At 38.8% G+C, this 27,983-nt stretch overlaps 1 protein-coding gene across 1 annotated transcript in view; it reads right to left on the bottom strand.

Moving 5' to 3' along the window:
• The window catches only part of DNAJC1 (DnaJ heat shock protein family (Hsp40) member C1), a 211,211-nt gene extending 192,859 nt beyond the window's left edge, over window positions 1–18,352 (bottom strand). Inside the window, exon 1 of the mRNA XM_081229510.1 lies at window positions 17,894–18,352. Within this exon, the coding sequence (XP_081085636.1) occupies window positions 17,894–18,097 (204 nt within the window). The 5' untranslated portion in view covers window positions 18,098–18,352. The remainder of the gene's footprint in view (window positions 1–17,893) is intronic.
• Between the last annotated feature and the right edge of the window lie 9,631 nt (window positions 18,353–27,983).

Raw genomic sequence — 27,983 nt, 5'->3', positions numbered from 1 at the left:
GGAAGTCCCTGACAGCAAAGATACAATGGTAGAAACAAGTCTGTATATTCAGTTAACATAGGTATGTGTATGTGTGTGTGCATCTGTACGGAAGAGGACAAACCATAAGAACTTTTAAATGCTCAGACATGTCGGAAGTCACAATTTAGGTTCCTTACAGAGTAATCTGTCAAACAAGAGTCTCAATTCAGAGAACCCTCACGTTTCCCATAAAATAACATATCTTTTTTCTAACAGTTTTGTTGAGGCATAATTTACATATCATGAAATTCACACACTGTAAGTACACAATTCAGTGATTTTAATAAATTTACAAAGATATGCAATCATCACTAAAATCCTGTCTTAGAACATTTCTATCACCCTAAAAAAGATCCCTCATGCCATTTTCAGTCAACCCTCATTCCCAGACTATGACAACTACTACTCTTACTTGCTGTCACTATATATTTATCTTTTCTGGACATTTCACATAAATGATATCATGTAACATGGAGTCTTTTTGAGTCAGACTTCTTTTACTTAGCATAATGTTCTTAAGGTTCATCCATGTTGTAGTTTATATCAGAAGTTCTTCCTTTTTATACTAAGTATTAAATAGTATTCCATTACATGGATATATCACATTTTGTTTATCCATTTATAGGTTGCTGGGCATTTGGATTGTTTCCAATTTTGGCTATTATGAATAATGCCCTATGAACATTCATCTACAAATCTGTACGGACATATACTTTCACTTTTGCCTTAAGACACTATAGACATCTAGGAGGAGCTGCTGGGGCATATCCTAAGTTTACTTGAACTTTAAAAACAAAACAAAAAAAACTGCCACACTGTCTTCCAAAGTTGCTGTACCATTTTACATTACCACCAGTTTCTCCACATCCTCACCAATGATTTTTCCTGTCCACTATTTTGATTATAGGCATCCTACTGGGTGTAACGTTTTATCCCCTTATGGCTTTAATTTGCATTTCTTTAATGACAAATACCGTTGAGTACCTTTTCATGCACTTACTAGCCATTTGTATATCTTCTTGGGGGAAATGTCTACACGGATAGCTTTTTAGATTCTCTTTATTAGGTTGATGAAATTACCTTCTATTCCTGGTTTGCTGAGAGTTTTTATTATGAACAGGTATTAGATTCTTTCAATTTTTTTGTGTGTATGAGATAATCATGCAATTTTTGTCTTTGCTTCTATTAATACAGTGTATTATATTAATTGATTTTCAGATGTTAAAACAACCTTGCATTCCTGGGATAAATCCTACTTGATCATTAAGTTTAATCCATTTTATATGTTGCTGGATACAGCTGGCTAGCCTTTTTGCTGGAAATTTTACATCTCTATTCATGAGGGTTATTGGTCTGTAGTTTTCTTTTCTTGTGACATCTTTGTCTGGCTTTAGTTATCAGGGTAATACTTATCTCACAGAATGAGTCGGGAAATATTCTCTCCCCTCCTCTTCTATTTTCTGTAAGTTTTTGAAAATTGGTGATTATTTCTTCTTTAAATATTTGATAGAATTCACCAATGAAGCCATCTGGCTTTTCTTTGTGGGAAGAATTTAAAATACTAATTCAATTTACTTACTGGTTATAAGTCTATTCAGATTCTTTATTGAGAGTAGTTTTTGGTCACTGGACTTTGTTCATTTCATCTAAGCTGCCGCATTTGTAGGCAAAGTTCTTCATAGTGCTCTCTTATAATCCTTTTAATTTCTGTAGAGTTGGCAGTGATACATCCTCTTTCATTCCTGAGGTTGGTGTTTATGTCTTCTTTCTTTTTTTTTTCTTGATCAGTATAGCTAACAGTTTATCAATTTTGTTGCTCTTTTCAAAGGGCAAACTTTTGGTTTCACTGATTTTTCTATTAACTGTTTGTATATTTCATTGGTTTCTGCTCTAATCTTTACTATTCCTTCCTTTTTCTTGCTTTGAGTTTAGTTTGCACTTTTTCCCCTCCTAGTGTTGTAAGGCAAAAGTGTAAGGTTATTGATTTTAAATCTGTCTTCTTTGTGTGACTTCCCTGGTGGGACAGTGGTTAACAATCCGCCTGCCAATGCAGGGGACACGGGTTTGAGCCCTGGTCCGGGAAGATCCCACATGCCGCACAGCAACTAAGCCCGTGTGCCACAACTACTGAGCCTGCGCTCTAGAGCCCGTGAGCCACAACTACTGAGCCCACGTGCCACAACTGCTGAAGCCCACGTGCCGAGAGTCCATGCTCCACAACAAAAGAAGCCACCGCAATGAGAATCTCATGCACCCCAACAAAGAGTAGCCCCTGCTCACCGCAACTAGAGAAAGCCCGTGTGCAGCAACAAAGACCCAATGCAGCCAAAGTAAATAAACAATAAAAAATAAAATAAAATCTGTCTTCTTTGCTATTATAGGTATCTGAAGCTATAAATTCCACCTAAGTACTGCTTTAATTGCATCACATAAATGGTGATACGTTCTCTTTTCATTTTCATTCAGTTCAAAACATTTCCTAATTTCCCTAGTGATTTTCTTCTTTGACTGATGGGTTATTTAGATATGTGTTAAGTTCCAAAAATTGGGAGCTTTTTCCATCCTTTTACATTCAACCTATTTGTCTTTGAATCTAAAGTATGTCTCTTGTAGAAAGCATATCATTGGATCTTTTATCTTTTTTTTTTTAATCCAGCCTAACATTCTCTGCCTTTTTATTGGAATGTTTAATCCGGTCATATTTAATTTAGTTACTGATATGGTCAGATTTACATCTGCCATTGTGCTATGTTTTCTATATACCTCATGTCTTTTTCCCCCTCTCCTCCTTTACTGCCTTCTTTTTAGTTACATAGATACGTCCTAGTGATCTATGTTACCTCCTTTGTTAGAATTTTTACTATATAAATTTTTTAGTTACGTTCTTGGTTGTTGCTCTAAGGATTACAATATGTATCTTACCAAGATCTATTTCAGGGACTTCCCTGGTGGTCCAATAGTTAAGAATCCACCTGCCAATGCAGGGGACGTGGGTTCAATCCCTGGTTGGGGAACTAAGATCCCACATGCTGCAGGGCAACTAAGCCCATGCGCCACAACTACTGAGCCCATGCGCCACAACTAGAGAGAAGCCCACGTGCCGCAATGAAGAGCCTGTGCACTACAACGAAGATCCCGCGTGCTGCAACTAGGACCTGACACAGCCAAATAAATTTAAAAAAAAAAAGATTTATTTCAGATAAATATTAACTTTATACTGGAAAAATATAAAAACATTGCTCCATTACAGCTCCATCTCTTGCCCCTTTCTTTGTGCTATCATTTTCATATATAGTAATCGTTATATGTTATAAGCTCAACAACAGAGTTTTATAGTCTTTTCTGGAAGATTAGACTTATGATGAAACAGTTTGATTCGCTGAAATAATTATTAGAAATTATTTGGGGGCTTCTCTGGTGGCGCAGTGGTTGAGAGTCTGCCTGCCAATGCAGGGGACACGGGTTTGAGCCCTGGTCCGGGAAGATCCCACATGCCGCAGAGCAACTGGGCCCGTGAGCCACGGCTACTGAGCCTGCGCGTCTGGAGCCTGGGCTCCGCAACAAGACAGGCCACGACAGTGAGAGGCCCGCGCACCGCGATGAAGAGTGGCCCCCGCTTGCCACAACTAGAGAAAGCCCTCGCACAGAAACGAAGACCCAACACAGCCATAAAGAAATAAATAAATAAAGCAAAACTGTCAAAAAAGAAAATATTTTTAAAAAAGAAATTATTTGGTAATATTTTAAAATAACAAAATACATGGGATTTTTAGTCTAAAATTATTTGATTTACTTAATTTCCCACTCATAATTTTAAATAGCTTATAGGTTAAAAGCAACTTTAAAATACCCATACACTTTATCTCATAAATATGAGATATGTTGCTAATTTAGTTTATCCAATTGTGATTTAATTATATAACAATCTTTTTTCCAAAGTAATAGAATTTACATGGGTATATATTAGTAATGTTATCAGGACTCTAAATGAAATATTCACCCCTAAATAAAATGATTCTACCAATCCCACAATTTAAACTGTTCTCATTAGCCCATGTCACTGTCTCACCCTTGTGCATATATGATTCCTACAAAATTATAATCAAATGTGAAGAAAACTTGCTATTTAGCTTTTTTCACTTATACGTATTTTTCCATGTTGCTATGTACTTTTCACTTATATTGTTATTATTACATATCACACCAAGAACATATCATAGTTCACTCAAACATTCTCCTACTATTAGAATCTGATTGTTTCCATTCTCTACTATTATTAGTGTGCTGTAGAAAGAACAAACGAATTAATAAATATGAAAAACAGGCTTTATCAGAATTTCGTAACATAACCTAGATAGCTGTGCATATTCTATTTTGTCACAAAAACAAAGGTTAGAAACACTATTGCAGAGAACTGCTGCAGAAACAGAGTATTGTTATCCATGTTAAAGAAAAGCAACAATAACAGTCTGTAAGTGAAATGTCTTTTAAAAAGATCATTATACCACGGTTTTCATCCATGGTAGTATCTTTAAAGATTTCCCTTAGATCAACAACTCAATATTAAAGGTATACAATAATAAGATAAACATGTCCTTCAAATTGTATGTAAACCGATTATATTTAAATCCTATGGATCTAATATGAAAAGACCCTTTATCTTTTCTTGTAAGTCTGAATTGTATACTTCTTTCCTTAAAATAATTTAAAGTACATTCCAAATGTGCACTCTATAAACTGCTTGAAGCTTTGATTAAAGATCACTCAATTCCATGAAGCTAATATCCACTGAAACTCTATGATTTTAGTCTTGTCCATCAAGTTGATTACTGAAAATGTTTTTCAGTGAGGTTAACCCTCACTGTCTTATTTTTTGTTTTGTGAATTTTGAAGACTATATGTAAGAGAACCTAATGTTATTCAGGTCCAGAAAAAGAAAGTCTTTTTAAGAGGTTTGTGATTGGTATATATTTACAAAACATCAACATGAAATTATCTGCGTATATCTTAACTTCAGGACCATTCATTTCCTCCAGCAATGGTTTTTCTGACACATACCTGAGTTTCAGTAACTATTTCCCCACCTGGCATTGTTTTCTAACTAGATTCAAGTCAGAGTTCAGGACTCTCCTCTGGACACCTCCAATAACAGGGCCACATACATCACTCTGAGGTAATGGATCTACTTATTACAATATTCAAAACCTGTGGGATCTGATTATTTTAGAAATGTTACTTGCCTGTTTTAGCGCCCAGACTTGGATCAAGTCTAGGAATAGTGGACTGAGAGCGACAGGGACTGGTGGCTTACTGTTCCTTTTAATGCCTAAGTAACAGCCTCTTACATTGCTGTGAGTAATAGGCCCGACTATATTTCTGGATGTTAAGTAGTAAAAGGTTCTTAGATAATAGGAAAATGGCATTAAAAACAATAATTTAAGAAGTGCAGCTTTAAAAAATACCCTGGAGTCAAAGTAGCACTGCTCCTCCTAAACCCTACTCCAAATATGTACCAATGATAAAACTTAAAGAGAGAAAATCATCAACACATAGCCACGGCCAAAACCAGTTAAGTATCTCTGTAGACAAAAACTAAAGGAAACGTGTAGCCACAAACAGAGCCTAAGCTAAAAGTCTGGACTCCACACCTGTAGCAGGCAGGAGAAATGAGAAGTCTGACTCCCACAGAGTAATGAGGACTGAAAGTACTCCACAAAAGGCCTGGGATCAGAGCCAGACTCGATGCTGGAAACCAAGGGTTGCAGTGGGACTCCACCGCCTGTGAAAAAAAGTGAGAAGTCCGCTGCCTGAGGCTACAAGCTTATAAAATATTATGTATCTGAGATGCTAAGAGGCCATAGTTTCAGCCCAACAGCTGAAACCAGGCCAAACAATCTGCAGGCTTGGTATCTGGATCTGCAATGGCCTCAATATAACCTCAGGAGGGAGCCCTAAGCTGCCTATATCAGACCGACTGCTTGCCTAGGTGTCTCGGGGAAAGGAGTAAAAGCCATTATAAAGCCCCTAGGGAGGACTGGTGAATAAAAAGGAGAGAGAAACAGCCGCTCAAGATGGACCTGAAAACTAAAATTCTACCTAAAGAAACATAACATTTTAATTATGAAAGAGAAATTATTTCCTTCACAGTTTAATTACCTATATGCAATTCTTCATAAAAACCTCAGTCTAAAACATCTTTGTATCACGACAGTTTTGAAGCAGACACACAACCTGCACAACTGTACACACGGGTCTTGCTTTAAGAGTCTGTAACAACTCTTGGGTACAATTTAAATTAAATCAACCCTGTGGTACCTATTATCAAAGCCGACACACCCCAAATCATCTTATGCTTTCAACGTTCAGAAATTTCCTGTTGCTGACTTTGATAAGTCCAGGGGATTATTTATAGTAACTTCAATCATGCTTGGTGTACTTCCAAGAAAACTGTAACTACGGTGGCTTGGGTCTTCTCTAGGGTGGACTTAATACATATCTAAAGACCATGAAACCAAGTAGGCTTCTCAGCTTGCCTGTATTTTTTTTTAAACAACTTTATTGAGGTATAACTGCTATACAAAGAACTGTGGTTTGTTTGTTTTTAAATAACTCTACTGTTGTGGAGAGAATCAACAAGTAATTATTTCTCTTGTGCATTTTATGTTAAGGCATTTCAGAAAAATAATTTAGAGGGAATATATACTCAGACGTACTCCAAAAGAAGACTGCAAATAAAGTTGAAAGTAAGTATAAGAATTATGATTTTTGGCTTACATAAGAATAAAATTCCCATTGAATACTTTATCAAAAACTTAACAGGTTGTTTCATAATCCCCCATTGTTAGACGTAAATCAAACAGACTGGATGACCATCTTTGGGGAGAGCTACAGAAGAGACTCCTACATGAGGAAACAGGTTAGATATTGGTGAGGTCTCTTCTAACTTCAGGATTCTATATCCGTTCTTCAATTTTCATTGTTGTTTTCTTTCCCTTAGCGTAGAGTTTTTAACATCTCTGACCCCACTGCAATTCTTTCCTATAACAGGACTATTTAAAACAATAATAGCCAGGTATAAGAATGATCAATATTAAGATCTACTTCTTTTCCTTAACTTATGAAATTACAGAAGACAAAAGCAAAAAGATCAGCAATTAATCAGTCCAAAATAAAGCAGTACTTTTGGGAGCTGTGTGGAGATGGCAAAGGCGGCTAGTGGAAAAGGATGACTCTGGGATCCCTAATTGATATTATAATGAGCCAAAAGACTCGCACACAAATAGAACTGCACCTGGAAATCCCTTTTTAAAATCACTTAAAGATGTTATAATAATCAAAATAGATGACAGTACAGAATATAGTGAACATTTCGTAACTAATAATATATTCGATGGGTGAGTTTCAGAATAACTAGGGAGAACAGGCAACCTCAAAGTTAAAATTACAAAGTAGGAACACTGGTGATTTCTTGGTCAAAGCATCATTAAAGACCTAATATATTAACTTAATAACACTTTAAGAATTATAAACTATAACAGGCGAGTCAGCAAAAGTAAACGACCAAATTGGATTAAGCTGATTAATGAAAACACCCTCAGCAGACAGACCTCTACGCATGGACGTTCAGAACCCATTGTCCCTAGAAGAGCAGCATGTACTATACTAACAGCCTTTACAGGCCAAAGAAAAGAATGGACCAAACGGACAGAAAACTAACTAGGAAGATGATATATAGCATAATTGGAACAATCCTAAAAAAAAAGCAAAACAATAAAAACCACAATGAGTTAAGACACAAAAACAAAACCTACAAACAATGTCCCTGACAAAATGGAAACAGCAGTGATTTTATCCAAAAATATTTAGATATATCTACACAACACCGAAATGTTCATTCTCTAAGGTTGTGCTATCCAATGTGGTAGCCATTAGCCATATCTGAGCACTTGAAATGTGTTAGTGCAACTCAGAAATCAAATTTTTTATTTAATTTGAGTCATTTATATTTAAATTTTTTTAATGATACTTGATTCATTACTGGAAAGCTTTTTAAGTATGTTTGGAAGAACCTGAATACATGACTCTACTTGTTAGTTTGGAAGAATTTGATTACATGAATCTACTTGTTAGCTGCACATTCTATGAAATCTCAACACAGATTAAGTATTTTCAATCTAATGAGTATTCAAATTGAAGTGTGCTAAGAAGTATAAATTTAAAATATATACTAGATTTTGATGACTTAGTAAAAAAGCTAAAATGTGAAATGTCTCAATAACTTTAAAATGTGATTACATGGTGAAATAATATTTTTGATACATGGGATTAAATAAAATATATTTTAAAATTAATTTCACCTGTTTCCTTTTTACTTTTTATAATGTGACTTTTTTTTTTTTTTTTTTTTTTGCGGTACGCGGGCCTCTCACTGTTGTGGCCTCTCCCGTTGCAGAGCACAGGCTCCGGACGCGCAGGCTCAGCGGCCATGGCTCATGGGCCTAGTCTCTCCGCGGCATGTGGGATCTTCCCGGACCGGGGCACGAACCCGTGTCCCCTGCATCGGCAGGCTGACTCTCAACCACTGCGCCACCAGGGAAGCCCTATAATGTGACTTTTAAAAAATTTTAAATTACGTATGTGGCTTGTATCATGTATCTGTTGCACAGTGCTGCTCTAAGGGATCAATGGCTTTAAAAAGAAAGTCATCTGTCAAAACTCTGAAATATATGTCAGTAAGGTGGTATTTTACTTACAAATCCTGATCTCCTACTGTCACAAAGTATTACTTAAGGCTACTCAGAATTGGTATAATTATACATTCCAAAGACATTTGTATCCTCTTCACACAGATTGTTACAAACCATTAAAGTATTCCTCTGAGTTACTGCAAACTATGGGTATGCAGTACCCATAGTTACTTAATGGTCATTCCACCATCCAGAATAAGTAATCAAATAACTGAAGGACACTAATTCATCAGATTTCTTGATTCCTTTTATATCCAGATTCACTCATCAATATGTTAACTAATGCTCTTGGTTCTATGAGCGCTAAACAAAGATCTTTAGTATAGCAAAGATTTTGATAGTAAGAGTAATTACATAGGACAATTTTATTTTTATATGTATACACATATATACACAGGCTTATAAAATTTTCCCTGGAAGAAAAACATTATAACTGCATGCCTTCACAGTGCTCTTCCAACTTTTTCCATACCATGGCATTTCACAGAAAATTACATTTGTAAGACACACTGGAGTTAACTTAAGGCCTCTCCAGGGAGGGCACCACCATCCCGGCACACTGACTTACTGCACACCAACTGGGAAGCTCAGGCTCAAAGGTCATTGCTAAAAAATCTCTGACCCATATTATATTTTCATCTGACTTATACTGTATGCTTACTTATGCCTACAGTTGTGAAAATACAACCCCTCAACATTTTTAACAACAATATACAAAGAAGGCCACAAGATGGAGATACTACTCCATTACAGTATTTGTATTGATGTATTTTTTTTTTCTGTGTACATGTCCCTCTTTCTGTGTATTTCCTACTTTCTCCTTCAGTGATATTCTCAGCTATTGTCTCTATCCCTAACGTTTATATTGGTTCCTCCAACACTCTGCTTTAACTAGCATTATTAGAGAAGTATTATATAATAAATACTTTTATGATCCTTTTAAATTTTAAAAGCAGGCAAATAATTAAAATATTTTCTTCTAGCTCAATATTTTCCCACCTCTCCAAAATTAACAATTTTTATTTACATATTTTTCTCTGATAGGTAAAAATTCTTTTAAAAATTTGCTACCCGCAAAGTAATAAGTACTCTAAAAGCCATTTACTGGAATACATTCTGTTGCTTTGTAAGGCTACAGATTTACTTCATGTTGATACCCTTCCAAACTTCCCTGGAATTCTTCTTTGACAACAGTCCTCAAACCAGTTTATGAGCCTTACTTGAAATTTATTTTCAGGTCTCTTTATCAATCCAAAGAGTACTTACCTAAGCTTGCTAATCCAATTTAGTCATCAAATTTAGCTCCAAATGACTATAAGCTATAGGTAAAAATCAAATCTGTCTTAAAGGTTTACTGTTAATGAGTAAATCTGCCAAATATGCTGCAGGCTTTTAAAGCAATGCAAAATAAGAAGTTTCAACAATGTTTTGAGAGGTGGCAGCATTGTTGAAAACCTGCAAAGCTTTCCACAAAAACTAATTTCAAGATCTAATTTACTCTAAGTTAAACATATACTTGCAAATGTGTGATACAAAAAGTCACACTAATTCTGTATAACTACTATAGAACTGCATAGCATGGCAATCATTTGAACTTTATATGATACACTTAAGTACAAAGAACAAGTTCCAGTCACCCTACATTATACATACATATATTAACTTCCTTAAATCAAATTTAATCACCAATATTAATACAAAACGCTACTTAAAGTCAGAGAAGAACCTAACTACTAATCTTTTATATGTTAACTAAAAGTGTGGTAACTGAAAATAACTGCTAATAAGATGTGCATTTTTTTAAATTCCAAAAAGTCAGAGGCTTCTTGGTAATTGGCCATGAGATAGCTTCCTTAACCTGATCCATTTTAATGGTATAAAGTCCTTAAGTATTGGCTAGAAATATGAAGCCTCTACTTTCCTTAGCAGGCACATATATGGACCCTAGGATTTCTCTATGGTCTATTCAGACCTTCCCAATAAATGACAACAACAATTTTTCTGGTCTTAACTCATTTTGACTACTGCTTACTACACATGTCACAGTGGGGTCTCATGTAGCTTTTTTAAATTCTTGTACCTTCTATAATCAGGAGTTGTATGTATTCCAGAATTTGCTTAATTAATTACTTCCTTTTAGAATTCTAGTGTTTGCACTCAGTGGCATTTTAATACTGCTTCTTTTCCATTTTAATACTGCTGCTTATACCATGACACGTGTCCTTTTATTTAATTCTTGATCTTAAACTCTTACCTTTAATATTTAATTCAAATTCTATTAGCTGACCATGTAGCTGCACATAGCTTTATGTCCACTGCTTCACTGGCACTAAAATGGGCATTTTGTCTAATAATGAAGCATACTGTTTTATGCACATATTCTCTCTAACCAGAAATGTAGACAGCGGCATGCCTTGCTTTTGCAACATGCCTGTTACACGTGAGATTCCAGTTGCTGGATGATGGTAATCAGAAACACTTTCTGAGTAAGTGAATGAGTCCTAACCTTACTTAATGTAGTATTAAGGAGGATGAGAATGAGACACAAATCCTAGATTAAGTTTCTAATTAAGTGCTAATAACACTCTTAGACAAAAATTTCAGTAAATATAAGTAAAAAAAAAAATTAGCTCTTCAAATGGAATACCATGATGTTACTTAAAACATAATCATACTTTTACATTCATTAGTATAGGACCCACCTTTCACAAGTAGGTGTTTTGATGAAAATAAAGAAAGGTTTTTGAAAATACATATGACTATAGCTTCATTATCAATTGGTCTAGGGTCCTGCTTCACCCAATCAGAAGTCTATCCTTTCACTGCCACTCCTTTCTTTCCATCTCTGCACACTTCTATACAAGAAAGGCTTTGAGGGCTTCCCTGGTGGCGCAGTGGCTGAGAGTCCGCCTGCCAATGCAGGGGACACGGGTTCGTTCCCTGGTCGGGGAAGATCCCGCATGTCGCAGAGTGGCTGGGCCCGTGAGCCATGGCCGCTGAGCCTGCGCGTCCGGAGCCTGTGCTCCGCAACGGGAGAGGCCACAACACTGAGAGGCGCGAGTACCGCAAAAAAAAAAAAAAAAAGAAAAGAAAAAGAAAGGCTTTGGATTTGTTTTTACTTCTGGGTAAAATTAATTGACGTCATTACTGTCCAAATAGACCCAATAATGCCTGACTTAGAAAAAGATTCCCAAGACCATATAGTCTTGGAATAAGTGAGAACATGTTTAATACAGATACCAAGCATTTTATCAACTGGTGTTACTTACAACTGCCGTGGAGGTTCTTCTCTCAGCAGTCATCAAGCCAAGTACCTACCCTCACCTCCATCCTACCCTGTGTATCATTCCCAACACTGAATAAAACATATGATGTTGAAATTCACCACATTACACCAATCACTGGGTAAAATGGTGACTTTTATTTAAAAGATTTTAGAATGTATCTCTAAGAATAATTGTAATAACAAAGGACAATTCCATTTCCCAGTTCAGCTTAGGGTGTATCTATGAATAATAAAAGACACACTATTCTAGGATTGTTCTCATAATTAGTGTAAAAAAAAAAGAATAGTATAAAAAGAAAACAGAAACTTACAACTAGAAGAGGATTTCTGTTCCATCAGCTCTAGATTATGTGGCAAGTTTCCCAATAAACTTGCTTTTTCCCGTAAATTATGTCCAGGCAACCTCCACTAAACAGCGTATACATAAAAAAAGTAAATCAATTTTACAATAATCCAAGCTGATGCAAATATGTATACAACTAAACAAGTATTCATTCAGCTCTAACTCTATATATGATATGCTTTACATCAGAAATATAAATGACTGGAAGGTTATCTACCATTCCAGATTTTGTACATCTCCCTCTCTCCAAATCAACAAATAATTTTGGATTCTACAATGAAAATGGGGGAGTGATTATTACATGACATAGATTTACAAGGGAATAGACTTACTAGAGAAAAGACGGCACTATATTCAACTAACACCACAAGCTCAGTGGAATCTACAAGGATCACTGGAGAGAACTGATACTCACAGTACAGATTCACCAGTCACTTATGAAACAGATCTTCCTCTTTATTTCTCAAACCCCTATGCCGGGGTTTGAGAAGGCCCCATTAATGACTTTGTGCTTTTCCCACCCAAAAAAACTGAACACAGAAGTCAGGCAAATAGAGATCAAATAGCACCTTTATTGCTGAAAAGCTACTGGAGAATTGAGATGACGTATAGGAGCCAAGTGGGCTTGCTAGAAATTCTGGCCCTCCCATCCCAGCCTAGACTTTGAGACAGTATACTCCAGAGAAAGTCTGGCCAGGATAACAACTGCCTTACTGGTCTGTTAAGAATGAGCCTCATTACTTCTAGCTTTTTAATTAGTTAGCTCTCCCCAGTCAAGCAAAGCAGACCAAAGGTGATCACCCTCCAACAAGGTAACTCATCCACGGAAAGATGTAAGAGATGGGTCAAGAGATCAGCAGTGTTTCTTTAAGGGAGTCCTTCCCCTTGGATATCTGCAGGATGAGTGTGCCATAACTGTCCCTCCCTTATACAGGCTGCTACTCTGTACATTCTGTGCATCTGAAAAACAGACTGAAAGAGCTTACAAGATTTATTAATTCTGATTAAAAAGTTAAAATCCAACATTTTGTAAGCACATGTCGCTTAACAATAGTTTTCTTCTTTTAACCAGGTTTTAGCATTCATTTGAATGTAAGGATGCAGTTATTAAAAATTTTATAAGAGGAAGAGAGACATTTTCTAGCTCTATGAATAGGAATCTGTAATGACTGGCACCAAGAAAATTACTCTGATTTCATCAGAAAGTAAATGCTGCAAAATTTAAGCTAAGTTAGCTTTGTTACAATTTCAATTGACAGACTTTTAATTACTATGAAGTATTTATTGTTGCCTAGAACACTGTACAAAGTATAAAGAAAGTCATGGACCCAAAAGACAATGAAAAAAATTGATCCCACAAGAAATACAGGTATCCAAGGAGCAGGGGCTGTTAGAATAAATATAAATACTGTTTGGGGACCTAGAATTTAAGTTACTAATGAGAGGTATTTCAATAACACACCTTTTCTCCTACATTCTCCTAATCTTCTACCTTGTATCCTCTGAAAAGATGCAATATCCAAATTGGATGCCCTGTGAACAATCAAAGCCATTCTAAAAATAGAGTGAGCCTCTGGTATGTCACCTGTATACATACCTCCACTAAAAACTTCTGGAATCCCTTTGAAAGCTTTTAGAACCAATTTGAAACCTGGGAATACAAGGAGAGGGATTCCTTTGCTGGATGAGAGCAATAAAAGGCCAATATAAATATAACCTATTGAATAAAAACAGTCAAGCAATTACTCATTCGGTGAATTACTGTTTAGTTTTAGTTACCATGTTCATATTTTTTCATTTAATAAATATTTAAGTGTCTCCTACGAAGTAAAGAAAGAAAGAAAATACCATTTGTCCTAAAAATGAAGTAATAACTTGACAAGGTCCTAAGTCAGTAAGTTCAAGTTCTAAAAGTCTAATTCAAGTTCTAGAAGTCTAATTCAAGCCTAGTTCAAGTTCGAAAAGTCTAATAATCTAATTGATTATTCCAATTATAGTTTAGGGAGTGACTGAGCAAACTACTTTAGACCTGGTGGAAAAAGGGATAAAATGGATGCCACATTAAGTCACTAATCATCCCTGGAGTCTAGTTTGGGGTACAGAGATCTCAAAAAAAAGTTGTTTTCTATTAATTGTCTCCAATTCCGCCCCCTTCCTTCTCTTCTGAACCCAATGTAACCCATCTACTGATCTCACCACTCCACTGAAACAGCCCTTTTTAAAGTAGCCAATGACCTCCACACTGTTGAATTCAACAGTCAATGCTCAGAACGCATCTTATTTGAATTATCACCAGCATTTAGCCCAGCTGATTGCTTTCTCCTCTTTAAAATACTTTCCTCACCTGACTTGCAAGAAACCATCTTTTGTTGATTTGCCTGCTACTTCGCTGGCTGTTCCTTCCTCTTCTCCTTTGCTGGTTCCTCCCATGGTCCAGCTCCCAGACCCCTCTTTTCTCTTTTACATTCAGTCCCCTGGTGAACTTACCTGGTTCTGTGGCTTCAAATTACCTACGAAGTGCCAGGGACTCCCTAATTTATTTTGCACAGCCCAAATCCTCTCCTTGCAACTCCAGGCTTAGATAACCAACTTGAAAGTTTATTAGACACCTCACATTTGGCATGACCAAAACCAAATTACTGATTTTCCCCCAACCATACCTGCTTCTGCTCCAGGCTTCTCCATCTCAGTAAGTGGCAAGTGCAATTAGACAAGTATTTACTCACTTTCTGAGGTTTAGAAAAAGCTTTCGAATTACCCTCAGCTTTTCTTCCCCACCCCCCCCACATCCCACATTCGAACAATCAGCCAAATGTTATCAGCTCTATGTTCCAATTATATCCAGAATCTGACCACTTTGCACCACCCAGGTCCATTCTACATGCGACACCACAATCATCCAATAATTAATAACATACATATCATTGATCTCCAACTCAATAAAGCGATCGTTTTGAAATTTAAGTCAAATTATGTACCTCTTCTGTTCAAAAACCCCTTGATCCCCAACTTACTTATAATAGCCAAAGTCCTCATGACTTACGTTGAAGCCCTACAAGATCTTCCCCCACCCCCCATGACTCTGATCTCATCTACTACTGTCCTCCCCATACACCCTGCTCCAGCCACACTGGCTGCCTTGCCGTTCCTCAAATACTAAGCAAGCTCCAAGGCCTCTGCGCTTAACCGTTTGCCCTCCTTGAATGCACTTATCAACATGGCTCACTCCCTTACTTCTTTCTGAGGACTTCTCTGACCATCTGACATTTATATTTACTTGTTTGGTTGTTTACTGTTTCCCCCTATTAAAATGTGAGTTTCATGAGTCTAGGGGTTTTGTGTTACATACTGGTCAATTCCCAGTGTTTAATATTTAGTAGGTATGAACTAAATCTCTGTTGAATGGACAACAAAACTGATTAAGTGTGTTAAAGCCAGGTCACCACTCTTAAGTAACCTACCTACTTTGCTCTGGTTCCTCATGTCTGGCTAGTCAAGAAGAGACTGGTTGGCTTTAGCCTGAAAATTACACATTAAGGACATAAGACAGGCTGCATTTGTCTCTACCAAATTTCTGGTCTCCTGAAAGTCTCCTAAGAAAGTTAAGGTTCAACGTAATGTAAAGAACCTATTCCGATCAGTTTCCCTGCTTAGGTAGGATAAGGTTTCTTCTGCATTCTTTCCAATTCAACACAACTGGGTAGAGAAACACAGATGAAAACAATTTTCTGGATCCTTCTATTAAAATGTTACCTCCCCACAGAATCTTCTCAATTACCTATGCTTCTTTATTTTCCCATCTTTGCCCATATAGTTAAATGCTCTGGTTGTTCACACTGCCTATTAACTCTGCAAATTTAATTGCATGAATTTATAAATGAAAATTCTATGAGAGTTCACATGCAAGCTAGATTACATAATCTGAAATTTAAACCACTGCTACTAAGTTTCTGTATTCTCTGAAAGGGGCTTAATTTTCCTTGAATAACTGGAAAATATCTTCAAAATCTTTGGATAGGTTATGTAAAAGACTCTAGCTACAGAATTTAATCAATTGTGATAAATTCTAACAAATATTCTCAATATTAAAGGCATTCTTAAAAGTCTTCAGAGTTATATTTCACTAGTGATTTTTACACGTATTGAGACACCATTTACTTTGAAATGAGGTATACTTTGTCTCTACAAGCAGGAAGTGGCACCAGGTGAAGACAATGACTACAGACAATTGCCACATAATCATTTGCACAGAAGAATTTGAAGTGTGAAATTCTTAAACTACTTTATAAGTTACAAAATTGAAACTCGTTAAAATCATGGTGCTATGGCAACTGCTATTTTATATTCAATATATATATTTAATTGAAAAGTAAATTTCCATTTAGTGTTAAGCTCAACAGTTCACACAAATTTATGATAACCTGTAGGAGTGAAATGTACACTTCACATCTGGTCACGGGAAGTGTGCCTTGAATGACAATTGTTGGTAAACATTTTTCCCCCATAACTATTCAAAGCATTTTATGAAGGGCTCAGTCAGATCGTGTGAAATTCTAAGTCTTTAACCCCATAATTCTTAAACCAGTAAAATGGCGTCAGAGACGGGATATCTACCCTCATTCACCAGTCCCAGGGTGTAAGTAAATAGCAACAAACGGACATTACAAGTTAAAGTCTCAAGCTAAAAAAGGAAAGAAAACGAAACGAAAGGAAAAGAAAAAGACAACTATCCTGCGTTACTGGTTGGACTTCTCTTCCTGGAGCACCCCAAGTGCCTCTACTGCCCCAGCACTTGATGGCTCCTTCTATGACTTCCAGGACCAACACTGTAGAGGCTTTCAAGTTCCTCCAGATTTCTAAACTATGATACAAACGCCTAATCCAGCAGGCTACATCGATTCCAAAGTACAGTGCAAGAAAAACTTCTGCAACCCAGACGCCAACCAAAATGTACTCCTATCTTCCCGGAAAGGCAGAGGAAAGGAGGCTGCTAAAATATGGATAAGTGTAATTGGGAAGGTGAAAATTTGGAGGGAGACACGACTACTCTTTCCCACATTCACGGGGCAGGCAAGGAGAGGGTAAAAGATCTACCCACACCACTCTTCCTTCTTCCTCCTGCACAGCTGGGTGCAAGGATCTCCCCCAGAATGGCAGAGGAAAGAGAAGGGATCGCCACCCCAGGCTGGTGGCACCGTCCAGGCTGTCACTGAGACTGCTGTCACTGAGACCGGAACTCGAGAAGGGGAGCCGGAGGGTGAGGAATTGGGAAAGGCGGGTCATTCCCTCTGAGACTGGTTACGAGGAGATCCTGGTGGATCGGGCTGAGGACGGCAGACAAGCCCAGGATGACCAAGTCTTGCCCCGCGTGCCCGGCTCCCTCGGAGGAAACTGGGTCAGAGTCCGCCCCACCCCCTCCTTTCCGCCTGGACCCGCACTTTTCTGCCCCGGAGGCGCAGCCCTCGGGCGGGCGGGCTGCCTGCCGGCCCCGCTTACCTGCTGCACCCCGAGGAACTGGTAGAAGTTGAGCTGCACCTCCTCCACCAAGTCAAACAACTCCAGGTCTCCGCTCTCCCAGCCGCGCGCCGGCCCCGCGGCCGCCAGCAGCAGCAACAGCAGCGGCGGCGGGAACGGCACGAGCCGGAGCCGGAGCCGGCGGCGCGGAGGAAGCCGGGCCAGCCGGCAGCAGGGCGCCGTCATCGCGCGGGGCTCGGAGAGGTCACCCGCCGCGCAGCGCCGTCGGCCGAGACCAGGGACGTGGCGGGCAGTGCGGGCTTGTCAGTCGGAAGCACGGGCAGCCGCCCCGGAGTCGCCCGCCCCGCGGCCGGTCCTAGCCTGAGGGACAGGCTGGGCCGCGGGCGGCTCTAGCCTCCGCGGACCCCCGCTTCTCACCCAGGCCTACAAACAGCTGGCGAGCCAGCGCCGGGCGCTGAGGTTGCACGGGGTGGGAGAGGCTTCCCCTCGCCTTAGCCTATCCCAGGCCTCGCTTCCGGTGACATCACGTCTCCTAGCAACCGCGGGAGAGGGGGCGGGGCCGGAAGTAGAGAAGCCTGCGCCCCAGAGCTGGGCCTCCACAAAATGCCTCTCAGTCGCTGGCGCGCTCCGCGAAGCTGTGCGTGTATTGACACAGATTAAGAGACGTGGACGGTTGTAGACATCGCGCATCCACCTGGAAGATCCCAAATATCCCTGAAACAGTTACCTTCTTACCCTCCCCCAGATATTGAAAACTAAAAGTATGTTTGAAAACATTTATTGATTACAGCCTCTGTTCCACACATTTCATTATTCCATCCCCAAAGATAGAGGAGGAATTGAACCTAGGACTTGAAAGGGGCAAATCTAGTGAGTTGTCTAAAGTATCCTTTTGAGAGAGGTGAAGAAGAAATGAAATTTGAACCAAGGCAAAAAGTATACTTCTAATAATGAATTAAGATTTATAGGCATAATACCATAAAGTAGGCAACCTGGCAGAAATTAATAAGCGTGACTCAATCATAGTCTTAGGGGAAGTTTAGTTTATCTGCTTTAGCCGATTTCCAATTGGTGTTCCTTTCCCAACTGAGGTCTTTTTTTTTTTTTTTTTTTTTGCGGTACGCGGGCCTCTCACTGCTGTGGCCTCTCCCGCCGCGGAGCACAGGCTCCGGACGCGCAGGCCCAGCGGCCATGGCTCACGGGCCCAGCCGCTCCGCGGCATGTGAGATCCTCCCGGACCAGGGCACAAACCCGCGCCCCGCGCATCGGCAGGCGGACTCCCAACCACTGCGCAACCAGGGAAGCCCCTATTTTTCATAACATTTAGGCTAAAAACCTCCTCTATTTCCCACCAGTGTCTCACCTCATACTCCACCCTCCCCCTCACCGCTATTGCTTTCTCCTGTGCGAACCTTATTTTCTTCTTAGCTTTTGCTTGACCAGTTTTGAGAGTTTGATCTCATGCTTTTCCCATCTTGGATCCAGCCAGCTGAATTAAGCTCAACAGGATAATGATAAAGCTCTCATAGTAAAAATATATTATGTTTGCCAAAGGTTAGAAAAACAATACCTGGATCCAGGAAGTAAATCTTACTGAAGAAATCATTCCATTATTGCAGAGTTAAATATATATATATATATTTTAAATAGTCAAATGAATGCAAGTGTATCTTGCTTTAAAATAATATATATGCTTGAATTAATCCCATTTTAAATTCATCATGAGGCTTAACTTTCAAAGATATAAGAGCAGGGGAGTCTCAGTCAGCAAGGGCTGCTGTAACAAAATACCATAGACTGGGTGGCTTAAACAACATACATTTATTTCTCACAGTTCTGGAGGCTGGGAAGTCTGTAACGGGGAAAGGTCAGCATGGTCGACCTCTGGTGAGAGCCCTCTTCCAGGTTGCAGAGGGCTGCTTTCTTGTTGTACCTTAACATGGTGGGAGTGCGGGGGAGGGGGAGAGACATCTAGCATTTCCTCTTACAAGGGCACTAATCCCACAGGGTGGGCTCCACCATCATGAACTCATTTAAACCTAATTATCTCCCAAAGGCTGCACCTCCAAACACCATCACATTGGGAATGAGGGCTTCAACATATGAATTTGGGATGGACACAAACATTCAGCCCATAGCAAAGGGTATCACCTTTTCTGTGTATTCCCAGTTCCAAGCACAATGCATAGCACATTCTAGCATTCAATTCGTTGAATGGAATCCTGTAAACACCTCCCCACTTCCATGCCTCCCCCTACAGTTTTTTAGTTTGATTTTTTGATATATCAGTTTTCTTAAAGTGAGAGGCATTTTTACCACATCTCTACATTAGCTTACTGTTTATTCAATGATTAAAACATCAAAATAAAATGAGAGCAATAATCTTAAGCACTACTTTACATAATATCCCAACATTCATCTTTTCTCCTAATTTGACCATTAAATTAAGTGCAATATAACATTTGAAACTGGTGCCATATTGCCACTGATATTTTAGCGATCTGGTATTGCCCTCTTGAGCTCTATTCTTATGTTGTCCAAGAACCCCAAGGACTTCTCCATCTAAAGGGAATAGTTCTCTTTCCAAGGCCAAGCTGAAAAGCAGAACTGAAGTCTATTCAATACAGCACTGCTATTGCTTCTCATTGCTATAAGGTATTGCTCTGGAAGCTTCTTCCTACCCAATTCCAATAACACTAGTCCACTCTGAAGTGATGTCCTTGTTTGTTCTGGTCTAGGTCTCTGCAAAGACCACAGTGCTATTTACATTTAGACTTCTAATTTGGCATCTTTACATGTTCAGTCTCATCCCCCAGAGGACAATGAAGTTGAATAAATCTTTTTTTGCTGAAGCCAGGAGTAAGTGAGCTCACAATGAACAGCTGTTTTCTTATCTGGTGACATTTAATGATTCTGGGCATGGACTGATGAAGCTTAGCCTGGGCAGAGGCAATGTACACAGGAAGAGAGAAGCCAGTGAAACGTTTAACAGTCTTGTGAGTTGTGTAATGGATTGGAAATGTAGAGAGGAGGCCCAGACTTACAGCCAGCTTTCCCACAGAACATTTGCTGAATTCTGGGGTCGTGCAGGAGGCCGAAAGACTGAAGGATAGGAAGAGTAAAATCTCCCCACATTCTACCAGTGCATACAAAATGAACTCTACCGAAAAAGAGGAGCCTGCTTCAAACACACAGGCAGTCTTCTCCCTCAAGACATTTGCAATATTTCTGAAGTTATATGAATGGGAGGATAAAGATCTAAGTTTAAAACCTCTGAAAAGCAGAAGTGAATCTGTTGGGTTGAGGAGATAGAAACCTTGCAGTCTCTCTATCAAAAGCCCAGAGGAATCACACATAAGAAACAGAGAAAGAAGTTGAATGAATCTTACTAAAACTCCAACCCAATCCCTACTCAGCTCAATCCCTGACCCTCACCCTATTTGTCTATTTTCATCTCTAGGGGAAAATAACATCAACTCTATTGTCTATTGTTTTTAATATAAAAGTCTGGTACATAATAAAAAAAATTATGAGATGTGAGAAAAACAGGAAAATTTTACCAATAATCAAGAGAAAAAAATAGATAATAGAAGACCCACAGACAAGCCAGCTATTGGAGTCCAGACAAGAACTTTAAAATAACTATTATAAAATAGAGGAATAGTTTATAAAACAGAAGAAAAAGTGGACAAAATGGATTAGAAGATGCAGAATTTCAATAGAGAATTGAATCAATGGAAAATCTCAAATTTAAAAATGTAATATCTGGGGCTTCCCTGGTGGCGCAGTGGTTGAGAGTCCGCCAGCCGATGCAGGGGACATGGGTTCGTGCCCCGGTCCGGGAGGATCCCACATGCCGCGGAGCAGCTGGGCCCGTAAGCCATGGCCACTGGGCCTGCTCGTCCGGAGCCTGTGCTCTGCGACCGGGGAGAGGCCACAACAGTGAGAGGCCCGCGTACCACAAAAAAAAAAAAAGAAAAAATGTAACATCTGAAATCAAGAACTCAGTGGATGAGTTTAACAGCAGACTGGACACAGCAGAAGAGAGGAATAGTGGATCTGAGGATAGTTCAAGAAAAAATACCCAAACTGAAGCAGAGAGAAAAAAGAATGGTAAGAGAACAGAGCTTTAAATGCATGTGGTAGCACAGGGAGATCAGCTCGGTGCTTTGTGACCACCTACAGGGGTGAGATAGGGAGGGTGGGAGGGAGACGCAAGAGGGAGGAGATATGGGGATATATGTATATGTATATGTATAGCTGATTCACTTTGTTATAAAGCAGAAACTAACACACCATTGTAAAGCAATTATACTCCAATAAAGATGTTTAAAAAATGCATGTGGGACACAGTGAATAAATCTAGCACACATATAACCGGGGTCCTAGGAAAAGAGGAGAGAGAAAGAATGAAGCAGAAGCAATAATTATAGAAACAATGGCCAAGAATTTTACAAAACCAATGAAAGACATGAAACCAAAGATGAAAAAAAAAATTAACTCAAAATAGGTGACAGACCTAAAGGTAAAAGCTAAAACTATAAAACTCTTATTTAAAAAAATAAGAGTAAATTTTAGTGACCTTGGGTTAGCCAGTGGTCCCTTAGATATGACACCAAAAGTATGTGACAGAGGAAAAAATAAATAAATTGAACTGCACAGAAATTTAAAACTTTTGTGTCACAAACAATACCATCAAGAAAGTGAAAAGAGGGCTTCCCTGGTGGCACAGAGGTTGAGAGTCCGTCTGTCGATGCAGGGGACGTGGGTTCGTGCCCCGGTCTGGGAAGATCCCACATGCCGTGGAGTGGCTAGGCCCATGAGCCATGGCCGCTGAGCCTGCGTGTCCGGAGCCTGTGCTCCGCAACGGGAGAGGCCACAACAGTGAGAGGACCGCGTACCAAAAAAAAAAAAAAAAAAAGAAAGTGAAAAGACAACCAAGATAATGGGAGAAAAATATTTGGAAATCATATACTTGATAAGAGACTTACATCTAGAATATGTAAAGAATTCTTGCAACTCAACTTTTTTTTTTGAATGGGCAATGGATTTCTCCAAAGAAGATATATACAAAAGGCCAATAAGTATATGAAAGCTTCTCAACATCAGTAGTCATTAGGAAAATGAAAATCAAAACTACAGAGAGATACCACTTTACACCCCTTACAATGGCAGTCATTTAAAAGACAGACAGGGGCTTCCCTGGTGGCGCAGTGGTTGAGAGTCCGCCTGCCGATGCAGGGGACACGGGTTCGTGCCCCGATCTGGGAAGATCCCACATGCCGCAGAGCGGCTGGGCCCGTGAGCCATGGCCGCTGAGCCTGCGCGTCCGGAGCCTGTGCTCTGCAACGGGAGAGGCCACAACAGTGAGAGGCCCGCGTACCGCAAAAAAAAAAAAAAAAAAAAAAAAAAAACAGACAAAAAAGAGGTTAGTAAAGATGTGGAGAAAGTGGAACTCTCATTTATTGCTGGTGGGAATGTGAAATGATGCAGCGCTTTGGGAAAACCGTTTGGCAGTTCCTCAAAAAACGAAAGATAGAGTTACTATATGACCCAGGAATTCCACTCTTAGGTATATACACAAGAAAAGTAAAAACATAAAACTTGTATACAAATGATCATAGCAACATTATTCATACTAACCAGAGTTGGAAACAACCTAAATGCCTATCAACTGATGAATGAATAAACAAAATGTGGTATATCCATACAATGGAATATTATTCTGAAGTTTTCTCTTTTGCCCCTTTTTGGCTGTTTCTCAAATATATGGACTTAAAGTTCTAAGATATCATTGTTCTCTAATGGAACATTATCTTGTAATTTATTTATGCAAACATCATTCACAAACATATTGAGTTGACAAAGGTTAGAAAAATATTGTTTTGGGGAAGCACCTTCTTGAAAAATAATCCCTTTTTTATTGCAGTACTTAATTTTAATCTTTTGAAGGGCCTCATAAATAAATGCAGATGTTCTTCATGTTATAAATAATAAATACACTTATATCATGTTGACACTATGGCTTTTACTTCTCTGGATAATGTACTGTTTACTCAAATAATCTCATAGTGCAAAAGAATACAGATTCTAGAGCCAGATGATTCAGTATGAATTCTGGCTCTATTACTTACTAGCTGGGTGATCCCTGTGTTTCAGTTACCTCATCTGTAAAATTAGGATAATAATACTACCAAGACCATAAAATACTACCGAAATTGTTGTAGGAGCTAAGTGAGATAATTAGAGCCTGGTATATAGTAACTGCTATTTAAATGTTACCATTATGTTATGGAAGGTCTCCATCTACTTTGTATTAAGGGCTCCATAAATAAAGCTTATCTATTCTTAAATGTTTAGATTTTGTGTTTAAAGTCATTTGCTATTAAACTTAGGCTGCAAATGTCCACTTCACCGGAAATTTATCCAATCACTTATCTGCCCAAGATGGTGGCAGACAAGACCACCTTTACAAAATAATGACTGGTTCTCAAAGTCAGTTTACTTTTTTTTGTTCCGACTCCATAAAACATATTATTCATGATTTTCCTGCCAAATTCTGCTTTAATAAATACCTAATTAAAAGCATGTGACACACATGAACAAGAGGAAGGGAAAATACATTCACTGATTAAGTCATTAAAGACTCATTGGTGATTGTCTTACCCTGAAGTAGCTCTGTCTTTTCAGGTAATGATATCTTCTGCTTTACATAGACTTTAATGTGCCTCAGTAGAATCCAGGTAAAAATTTCTTTCTCCTAACATCTTACACAATCCCAAGATTATCCTTCATTTTTCAAAGGTTTCCATCAACTCACTGAATCACTTTTTAAATTTGAAAATTAGTTTTTCCCCTTTTACCTTTAACCAACCAACAAGGATAGTCTCTCCCGACTCCTCCATTCAGCCTGAGTACAGCAATCATTGTATTTCCCTCATACACAAAAGCTCCAATTAGTCTGCAAAAGAAAATTTGAACAGGCCTCTTCATATTCTTCCAGGCTCAACAGGCTAGCTTTGGCATTGTGCCGTTGAGCTCTAATGTTGTTTGTGATGCCAAACTGAAACACAAAGGAAACAGTGCAAAGTTGCTGATCACCTCGGTCAACACACCGCAGAGCTAAGGCATTAGATTATGCATAGAAATTCCATGCCTCATAAATGCTTACTATTAAATTTATTAAAAGGCGGCAGCGTTTTGAAATAATACTGAATTAGCAATCAACAACTCTAAATGGTAAGATAGGAGAAATTTAAATTCCTTTACCACACCTATGGCCTAGCTTCATTTCTCCCCACTTCAATATATAATCCTCTCTTATTTTTTGCAACCATGGAAGGATTTTTAGTGCCAAGACTCCATAATGAAAGTCTTTTAACTTTTAAAAAATTAAATAATAATATTTTCACCACTAGGGGGCAAAGAACATTTTTACAAGCAAAGATTATTTTTGACATTCTAAAGGAGTTACCTTGTGTGAACATAGTTTTTGTTGTTAGAATTTCAATAGCTTCAAATTAAGAGATACAGATCCTAACCGAAACCTTTAAATTTAAGGAAGAATCGTGTTTATAAAAGAGAAAATGGTACAAGTTACCATTAACCAGGTGCCCTTTCATTCACTATCATTTTTAGATGCTTAAAAAGAAATTTTCCACCTCCCTTTTCCCTTTCCTTTTGTATGTTTGCACAAGAGGAGGAAAAAAATAATTTGAACTTTTGAAATATTAATTTAGCCTTTGTCTATGCTGGTCTTTAAATAGCTTTTAGCTCATGGTATTTTTTGACAAATGGTTTCCTAAGCATGTATTTCAGCTCTGCTTTTTTGTTAACTTAATGTGATTAAGTGATGTACTCAGGTCTTTACCTCCTTCTAAAATTGGGTTCATTGACTCAATTAATGCTTTGTCATTTGTTAATTTTATAATTGAGATATGATATAAATAACTGATAAGCACATCAATTCACCAGTTATCTCTTTTGAGACCTGGATATCCCTGAATTTACTAAGAAAGTACCAGAGTCATGAATAGACAATAAACAGAATTATCAGTATAGTAAATTACTGTTCAGAGGTGAAAAATTTGGTCTAACACGTGTTAAGTCCCGTATCCTGAAGTTTCAGGAGATTTGATTATTTCTCACTTGTACGTTGATGAAAGTTCCAGTAACGGAAGTGAAACTGAGAGTTTTTAAATCAAGGTATCTGTGGTGTAGGCAAACAACCACATTTTATTCCTTGGCTTATTTTCTTTCCCCTCTTCCTGCTTCTAAGTACCTGCTGAGACCACATTTCCCTGAATCGATTACAAGGATGCCACTATTTCAAATCAGGCCTGAAGTAGAATGGACACACAGTGGTCTGGTAAGCTCTGCTACTGTTCTTTCCTTCCACTGCTCGCTGGGGCCTGGTCAGCATCTCCATTGTCAGCCACAGCCCCGCATGCCACCCCCGCCCCTCCCCCTCTCCCTCCCCCTGGCACCAGGGCTGTCTCCAGGGGGTGCAGAATTAGGCCAGATACCACCGTATGTTCACCTACAGAACAATTTTGTCCAGATGAAATCATGTTGAAATAAATATTGACTGCAAACTTAAGGAGAAAAAGAAGTTGCAAAAGGTCAGCATTGAGGGTTTATTTAGAGGCACACACTAAAGAACATTCTATGACCCACCACTTATATATTAGTGATAAAGGGAAACGGAGAGACAAAGTGCGGGGTTTTTTCTGTTGTCAATTTGCTTTTTTTTCTATTTGTTGTAGTGTGAATTGACGGAATCCTTCTTTCTAGTGTGTCCTCAAGCTGTTGCCCAGCCACTGGCAGCAGGCTGGAGAAGGCTAACCTTTCCATTCTGAACCTTGACAGCCTGTGTTAGGTAACTTGGGGCATCTTTTCAAGTCCGCTTTGCCTCATGTGTAAACTAACCTCGGCCAGTGACCAGTCCCACGCTGCTTCAGCCAGCCTCCTACAGGTGCACCCCGAAAGCTCCTTGCCGTGGGCCAAGCTTTCTGATCTCCTTTTGTAATGGCAAATGGTTGTTAATAGCACGTTATCTACAATTTTCTAAAGAGCTTTAAACCACATAGAATCTCTTAAAGGTAAAGACAATATTCTAAAAATGACTGAGAAAGAATCTCATACTACAGAGAAAGTAGGGAAATGGGTGTTTGGAAATTCATCATTAGGTGAATATGATTTTTTTCTTTTGCCAAAAATGATATGTGTCACTAATAAAAATTCTCCTACCTGGACTCTTAAGAACTTGTTTTAAATCTTCCAAATGTAGCTTTTCAGTGGATTTAAAGTCCCTTTGTTAAGAATATAAAAACCCTTCATTTTCAGTTCGTTTTCAAGAATAATTATTTGACATAAGGGAGGATGGAAACTTACTAAGCTAAATTTTAGCAAAAACCTTTGCACAACTGCTGAATGGAAATGCAAAAAGAGCCTATGACTTAGTAGCAGAGCCAAGCATACACTTCTTGCATTTAGATCTATGTTTCTTTGTGAGGAATCTTTCTCACCTATGACACCCATTCAAACTAAGCATCTATATAAACTGAAATTAAAATTGGACCTTTGAGCTTCCCTGGTGGCACAGTGGTTGAGAGTCCGCCTGCCGATGCAGGGGACACGGGTTCGTGCCCTGGTCTGGGAAGATCCCACATGCCGCAGAGCGGCTGCGCCGGTGAGCCATGGCCACTGAGCCTGCGCGTCCGGAGCCTGTGCTCCGCAACGGGAGAGGCCACAGCAGTGAGAGGCCCGCGTACCGCAAAAAAAAAAAAAAAAAAAAAATTGGACCTTTAATTTATCACAAAATGTTCAACCAGATTTCTAAATTAACACATCATTTTAAACCAGATTTCTCTCAATAAAAATAGATGGTGATAATATTCTTCATTTTTGGAGAAAATCTTGGTTTAATCAATACTTCATGATACAATGATTAGGTCAATTTTAAGGTTAACTTTTAAAATATTTTTCTCCATTGCTTAACTTTCTTTCAAAGCATTTACTTCTTCCTCATTGTTAAAACACTACCTTGGGACTTCCCTGGTGGCGCAGTGGTTAAGAATCTGCCTGCCAATGCAGGGGACACGGGTTCGAG

The sequence above is a fragment of the Mesoplodon bidens genome, assembly GCF_964165515.1.
Source record: "Mesoplodon bidens genome assembly, chromosome: 3".
Taxonomy (NCBI): Eukaryota; Metazoa; Chordata; class Mammalia; order Artiodactyla; family Ziphiidae; genus Mesoplodon; species Mesoplodon bidens.
This window is presented reverse-complemented; position numbering and strand designations above follow the sequence as displayed.